Source organism: Somniosus microcephalus, chromosome 8 (genome assembly GCF_052327205.1).
Source record: "Somniosus microcephalus isolate GS21.2 chromosome 8, FLI_Smic_1.0, whole genome shotgun sequence".
In the NCBI taxonomy this organism is placed as follows: Eukaryota; Metazoa; Chordata; class Chondrichthyes; order Squaliformes; family Somniosidae; genus Somniosus; species Somniosus microcephalus.
In genome coordinates, this window is record NC_140994.1 from 6,404,381 (window position 1) to 6,412,384 (window position 8,004).

General features: G+C 51.9%; 1 protein-coding gene across 1 annotated transcript in view; it reads left to right on the forward strand.

Moving 5' to 3' along the window:
- LOC147113267 (F-box and WD repeat domain-containing 11-B-like) overlaps window positions 1-8,004 on the forward strand; it is a 232,015-nt gene that overhangs the window by 165,406 nt on the left and 58,605 nt on the right. The window contains exon 5 of the mRNA XM_085996113.1: window positions 4,608-4,794. Coding sequence (XP_085852239.1) covers window positions 4,608-4,794 — 187 coding nt within the window. The remainder of the gene's footprint in view (window positions 1-4,607; window positions 4,795-8,004) is intronic.

Consider the following 8,004-nt stretch of genomic DNA (forward strand, 5'->3'; position numbering starts at 1 on the left):
AACATGGCTCCAGGATGGCCAAGGCTGGGAACTCAACATCCAGGGGTATTCAATATTCAGGAAAGATAGGCAAAAAGGAAAGGGAGGTGGGGTAGCATTGCTGGTTAAAGAAGGGATTAACACAATTGTAAGGAAGGATATTAGCTCTGATGATGTGGAATCTGTATGGGTAGAACTGAGAAATACCAAGGGGCAGAAAACGTTAGTGGGAGTGGTATATAGACCTCCAAACAGTAATGCGGAGGTTGGGGATGGCATTAAAAGGGAAATTAGAGAAGCGTGCAATAAGGGCACAGCAGTCATCATGGGTGACTTTAATCTACATATAGACTGGGCTAACCAAATTAGTAACAATACTGTGGAGGAGGAATTCCTGGAGTGTTTACAGGATGGTTTCCTGGACCAATATGTCGACGAACCAACCAGAGATCAGGCCATCTTAGACTGGGTATTATGCAACGAGAAAGGATTAATTAGCAATCTTGTTGTACAAGCCCCCTTGGGTCGGAGCGATCATAATATGATCAAATTCTTCATTAAGATGGAGAGTGAAGTAGTTGACTCAGAGACCAGGGTCCTGAATTTTAAATAAAGGAAACTACGATGGTCTGAGGCGCGAGTTGGGTAGGATTGGTTGGGGAATGTCACTCAAAGGGTTGACGGTGGATAGGCAATGGCAAACATTCAAAGACCGCATGGATGAACTACAGAATTTGTTCATCCCAGTTTGGCATAAAAATAAAACAAAAAAAGTGACTCAACCGTGGCTAACAAGGGAAATTAGGGATAGCATAAGATCCAAGGAGAGGACATATAAATTGGCCAGAAAAAGCAGTCAACCTGGTTGGGAGCAGTTTAGGATTCAACAAAGGAGGACAAAGGGATTAATTAAGAAGGGGAAAATTGAATATGAGAGTAAACTTGCAGGGAACATAAAAACTGACTGTAAAAGCTTTTATAGATATGTGAAGAGAAAAAGATTGGTGAAGTCAAGTGTAGGTCCCTTGCAGTCAGAATCAGGGGAATTTATAATGGGGAACAAAGAAATGGCAGACCAATTAAATTCATATTTTGGTTCTGTCTTCACAAAGGAGGACACAAATAACCTCCCAGAGATGTCGGGGAACATAGGGTCTGATGAAAGGGAGGAACTGAAAGAAATCAGTATTTGTAGGGAAATGGTGTTAGGGAAATTGATGGGATTAAAGGCTGATAAATCCCCAGGGCCTGATAATCTGCATCCTAGGGTACTTAAGGAAGTGGCCCTAGAAATAGTAGATGCATTGCTGATCATCTTCCAACATTCGATGGAATCTGGAACAGTACCCATGGATTGGAGGGTAGCTAATGTTACCCCACTATTCAAAAAAGGTGGTAGAGTGAAAATGGGGAATTACAGACCGGTACGCCTGACATCGGTAGTGGGGAAAATGCTAGAGTCCATTATAAAAGATGTAATAGCAGAGCACTTGGAAAACAGTGACAGGATCGGACAAAGTCAACATGGATTTACAAAAGGTAAAAATCGTGCTTGACTAATCTACTGGAATTTTTTGAGGATGTAACTGGTAAAATAGATAAGGGAGAACCAGTGGATGTAGTGTATTTGGACTTTCAGAAGGCTTTTGATAAGGTCCCGCATAAGAGATTAGCATGTAAAGTTAAGGCACATGGGATTGGGGGCAAGGTATTGACTTGGATAGAGAACTGGTTGGCAGACAGAAAGCTAAGAGTTGGAATAAACGGGTCTTTTTCCGAGTGGCAGGCAGTGACTAATGGGGTACCGCAGGGATCGGTCCTTGGACCCCAGCTATTCACAATATATATTAATGATCTAGACAAGGGAACTAGATGTAATACCTCCAAATTTGCAGACGACACAAAGCTGGGTGGGCGTGTGTGCTGTGAGGAGGATGCCAAGAAACTCCAGGATGATTTGGACAGGTTGGGTGATTGGGCAAAAGCATGGCAGATGCAATATAACGTGGATAAATGTGAGGTTATCCACTTTGGTGGCAAAAACAGGAAGGCAGATTATTATCTGAATGGCAATAGATTGGGAGAAGGAGAAGTGCAACGAGACCTGGGTGTCCTTGTGCACTAGTCGCTGAAGGTAAGCATGCAGGTGCAGCAGGCGGTTAAGAAGGCAAATGGTATGTTGGCCTTCGTAGCGAGAGGGTTTGAGTACAGGAACAAGGATGTCTTGCTGCAGTTGTACAGGGCCTTGGTGAGACCACATCTTGAGTATTGTGTGCAGTTTTGGTCGCCTTATCTGAGGAAGGATGTTCTTGCCATGGAAAGAGTACTGCAAAGATTCACCAGGCTGATACCTGGGATGGCAGGAATGACGTATGAGGAGAGATTGGGACGATTGGGCTTGTACTCGCTGGAGTTTAGAAGAATGAGAGGGGATCTCATTGAAACTTATAAAATTCTGACAGGACTGGACAGACTAGATGCAGGAAGGATGTTCCCGATGGTCGGGGAGTCCAGAACCAGGGGTCACAGTCTAAGAATAAGGGGTAGGCCATTTAGGACAGAAATGAGGAGGAATTTCTTCACCCAGAGAGTGGTGAACCTGTGGAATTCTCTACCACAGAAAGCAGTAGAAGCCAATTCATTAAATATATTCAAGAAGGAGTTGGATGTATTTCTTAAGGCTAAAGGGATCAAGGGGTATGGGGAGAAAGCAGGGACAGGGTACTGAATTTGGATGATCAGCCATGATCGCATTGAATGGCGGAGCAGGCTCGAGGGGCCGAATGGTCTACTCCTGCTCCTATCTTCTATGTTTCTATGTGAAGTATTGGTGGACACAGGTCTGTCACTGGCAGTAACCGCGGGTGAAGTATTGGTGGACACAGGTCTGTCACTGGCAGTAACCGCGGGTGAAGTATTGGTGGACACAGGTCTGTCACTGGCAGTAACCGCGGGTGAAGTATTGGTGGACACAGGTCTGTCACTGGCAGTAACCGCGGGTGAAGTATTGGTGGACACGGGTCTGTCACTGGCAGTAACCGCGAGTGAAGTATTGGTGGGCACGGGTCTGTCACTGGCAGTAACTGCGAGTGAAGTATTGGTGGACACGGGTCTGTCACTGGCAGTAACTGCGAGTGAAGTATTGGTGGACATAGGTCTGTCACTGACAGTAACCAAGCCAATTTGAGCTGATGAATCAAGTGCCACACAACATTAAAGTGTTTTGGATTGTGATTTCCTTTCAACAGTGAATGCTGAATAATTCTTTCAGTGTACGGGATTCTTGGCTTTATTAATGGAGGCAAAAGCAAACCTTTATAAATCACTGGTTAGGCCCCAGCTGGAGGATTGTGTCCAATTCTGGGCACCACACTTTAGGAAGGATGTCATGGCCTTGGGGAGGGCGCAGAGAAGATTTACTGGAATGGTTCCAGGGATGTGGAGAGACTGGAGAAACTGGGGTTGTTCTCCTTAGAGCAGAGAAGGTTAAGGGGAGATTTAATAGAGGTGTTCAAAATCATGATGGGTTTTGATAGAGTAAATAAGGAGAAACTGTTTCCAGTGGCAGGAGGGTCGGTGACCAGAGGACACAGAGTGAAGATAATTGGCAAAAGAACCAGAGGGGAGATGAGGAGAATGTTTTTTACGCAGCGAGTTGCTGTGATCTGGAACGCGCTGCCTGAAAGGGCGGTGGGAGCAGATTCAATAGGAAGAGAATTGGAAGGGGAAAAATTTGCAGCCCCTGAAGCAGGCGAGCTGCGGAGAGGGAGAGGATCGCTGGCCGGGCCGGGAAGCTTGGGGTCAGTGACCGGGTCGGGGGTCAGTGGCCGGGTCGGGGATTAGTAGCTGGGCCGGGGGTCAGTGGCCGGGTCGGGGGGGTCAGTAGCCGGGTCGGGGGTCAGTGGCCGGGTCGGGGATTAGTGGCCGGGTCGGGGGTCAGTGGCCGGGCCGGGGGTCAGTGGCCGGGTCGGGGGGTTCAGTGGCCGGGTCGGGGGTCAGTGGCCGGGTCGGGGGTCAGTGGCCGAGTCGGGGGGTTCAGTGGCCGGGTCGGGGATTAGTAGCCGGGTCAGTGGCCGGGTCGGGGGTCAGTGGCCGGGTCGGGGGGGGTCAGTAGCCGGGTCGGGGGGTTCAGTAGCCGGGTCGGGGGCCAGTGGCCGGGTCGGGGGTTCAGTGACCGGGTCGGGGGTCAGTGGCCGGGTCGAGGATTAGTAGCCGGGTCGGGGGTCAGTAGCTGGGTGGGGGGGTTCAGTAGCTGGGTGGGGGGGTTCAGTGACCGGGTCGGGGGTCAGTGGCCGGGTCGGGGGTCAATAGCCGGGTCGGGGGTCAGTAGCTGGGTGGGGGGGTTCAGTGGCCGGGTCGGGGGGTTCAGTGGCCAGGTCGGGGGGTTCAGTGGCCGGGTCAGGGGGTTCAGTAGCCGGGTCGGGGGGTTCAGTAGCCGGGTCGGGGGGGTCAGTAGCCGGGTCAGGGGGTTCAGTGGCCGGGTCGGAGGGTTCAGTAGCCGGGTCGGGGGGTTCAGTAGCCGGGTCGGGGGGTTCAGTGGCCGGGTCGGGGGGGTCAGTAGCCAGGTCGGGGGGGACAGTAATTGGAGGTGATGTTTGATTTCCCCATTTCCTGCTTTTGGCTGGCAGCGAGGGGGCTGGAGCACATCGCGGAGAACATCCTGTCGTACCTGGGCGCACAGTCGCTGTGGGCAGCGGAGCAGGTGTCTAAAGAATGGCTCCGTGTCACCTGCAACGGGATGCTCTGGAAGAAGCTGATCGAGCGGATGGTCCGCACAGATCCCCTCTGGAAAAGACTGGCAGATCGGAGAGGCTGGTAAGGAGGTGTTGGGAAAGATTCAGGAACCATTGTCTGTGTTTCTGTACAAGCTCCATTCCTGCTGTGACTAATAAAATGCTGACAGCCCCTCCTTTTCGCTGGGTCACTAACATGTCGTTCAGAACTTAGGCTAGGCAGAGCCCACGAGAGAAAGCCAGTATATACAGGGGGTCCCCAGGAGAGAGTCAGTATATACAGGGGGTCCCCGGGAGAGAGTCAGTATATTCAGGGGGTCCCCGGGATAGGGCCAGTATATACAGGGGGGTCCCCGGGAGAGAGTCAGTATATACAGGGGGTCCCCAGGAGAGTGTCAGTATATTCAGGGGGTCCCCGGGATAGAGCCAGTATATACAGGGGGTCCCCGGGAGAGAGCCAGTATATACAGGGGGTCCCCGGGAGAGAGCCAGTATATACAGGGGGTCCCCGGGATAGAGCCAGTATATACAGGGGGTCCCCGGGAGAGAGTCAGTGTATACAGGGGTCCCCGGGATAGAGCCAGTATATACAGGGGGGTCCCCGGGAGAGAGTCAGTATATACAGGGAGTCCCCGGGATAGAGCCAGTATATACAGGGGGGTCCCCGGGAGAGGAGCCAGTATATACAGGGGGTCCCCAGGAGAGAGCCAGTATATACAGGGGGTCCCCCGGGAGAGAGTCAGTATATACAGGGGGTCCCCGGGAGAGAGCCAGTATATACAGGGGGTCCCCGGGGAGAGAGTCAGTATATTCAGGGGGTCCCCGGGATAGAGCCAGTATATATAGGGGGGTCCCCCGGGATAGAGCCAGTATATACAGAGGGTCCCCGGGAGAGAGTCAGTATATACAGGGTGGTCCCCGGGAGTGTGTCAGTGTTTACAGGGGGTCCCCGGGAGTGTGTCAGTATTTACAGGGGGGTCCCCGGGAGTGTGTCGGTATTTACAGGGAGGGGATGCCTACATTTAAGATTTAAAAACCATTGGGTTAAAGAATCACCCGAGCCCAGAGTGAATTATATGAAATGTGTTAGAAAACATAGAAACATGGAAACATAGAAGATAGGAGCAGGAGTAGGCCATTCGGCCCCTCGAACCTGCTCCGCCATTCAATACGATCATGGCAGATCATCCAAATTCAGTACCCGGTCCCTGCTTTCTCCCCATACCCCTTGATCCCTTTAGCCCTTAAGAAATATATCCAACTCCTTCTTGAATATATTTAATGTATTGACCTCCACTGCCTTCTGTGGTAGAGAATTCCACAGATTCACCACTCTCTGGGTGAAGAAATTCCTCCTCATTTCTGTCCTAAATGGTCTACCCCTTATCCTGAGACTGACCCCTGGTTCTGGACTCCCCGAACATCGGGAACATCCTTCCTGCATCTAGTCTGTCCAGTCCTGTCAGAATTTTATAAGTTTCAATGAGATCCCCTCTCATTCTTCTAAACTCCAGTGAGTACAAACCCAATCGACCCAATCTCTCCTTCATACGTCATTTCCTGCCATCCCAGGTATCAGCCTGGTGAATCTTTGCTGAACTCCTTCCATGGCAAGAACAACTTCCATCGCCTCAGATAAGGTGACCAAAACTGCACACAATACTCAAGATGTGGTCTCACCAAGGCCCTGTACAACTGCAGCAAGACATCCTTGTTCCTGTACTCAAACCCTCTCGCTACGAAGGCCAACATACCATTTGCCTTCTTAACCGCCTGCTGCACCTGCATGCTTACCTTCAGCGACTGGTGCACAAGGACACCCAGGTCTCGTTGCACTTCCCCTTCTCCCAATCTATTGCCATTCAAATAATAATCTGCCTTCCTGTTTTTGCCACCAAAGTGGATAACCTCACATTTATCCACGTTATATTGCATCTGCCATGCTTTTGCCCAATCACCCAACCTGTCCAAATCATCCTGGAGTGTCTTGGCATCCTCCTCACAGCACACACGCCCACCCAGCTTTGTGTCGTCTGCAAATTTGGAGATATTACATCTAGTTCCCTTGTCTAGATCATCTATCTATATATATAAAACGAGTCGATCTGTCTGTCCTTCTGTCTGTCCTTCTGTCTGTCCTCGGGTGTGCGTCTGTCCGGCTATGCGCTCGAAAGTTACAGAGCGTACCTACACGTGCGTTACGTCGAAAGAAAGCTTACCTTTCCGAAACGCTGGTAAGCGTATTTACGTTTCGGCCGGACGAAAATCGCGCCCGCGGTATCCGAAAAACGTTCAACATTCCGCTCATTAGCATCTCATTATCCACTCATTAGCGACAGAGTGACCTCGAGGTCGACCAATCGTACGCCGGGTTGCTGGCGCGTGCGGCCGGGCCCTCCTACGGTCGAGTGACGGGACGATTGACCAATCCTACGCTTTGGTGACCTGACGGTCGACCAATCGGTGCGTGTGTGGGCGGGCCTTATCGTTCTGAACCGAGGTGAGTCGCCGCCATCTTGATTCCAAACTTTTCCTTTCTTTTTCCCGCTTTCTGCGTCTTTAAAAAAAACATTGCTTTTAAAACACATATTGTTTTAAAAAAAAAAGATTTAGAAAGTAATTAACTTATCTAATCTCATTAATTTTCCTACCTTTCCCCGTTTTTCCAGGTAGGCCTCGAAGCCTCGGCCTCTCCTCCGCACCCACGCCCCGAGCTAGGCACCTCCCGGCCCCAGTCAACAAGCGGCCCCCCGATCGCCGCCATCTTTGCGAAGGCTGGAGGGGCGGGCCTCAGCCGAGCGCCGCTACCGCCGCCATCTTAGTAAAGGCTGGTGCGGCGGTGGTGGCGGCACGGAGCTCCGCGGAGCAGGGTGCGCGGCGGCGTCTAACTCGCACCCCCCCCCCCCCCCCCACAGTCTGTCTCTCTCTCTCTCTCTTCCCCGCGCCTCCTGAATGCGCGGGGGAAGCGGCCCGGCACACGCCGCATTCGGAGACTTCAACTCCGTGACAGGTAAGGAGGGGTCTTCGTTCACGTTGGGCGGCGGGGCGGGTTCCTCGGGTGCTGATCCCTGGCGGTGTGGGGCCGGAGCCCGGCTCTTACCTTGCCCCGGAGAGCGGGCGGACGGCGGGGCCTGGAGTAGCAAATCGGGCACCACGGCAGAAGAAAAAACTGAGAGCGACAGAGGGGAACAGACGTCAGAGGAGACAGAGAAATAGGGAGGGAGGAGAGGGGGCAGGGAGGGAGAGGGAAGAGAGAGAGGGTGAGGGAAGGGAAGAGAGAGAGGGTGGGGGG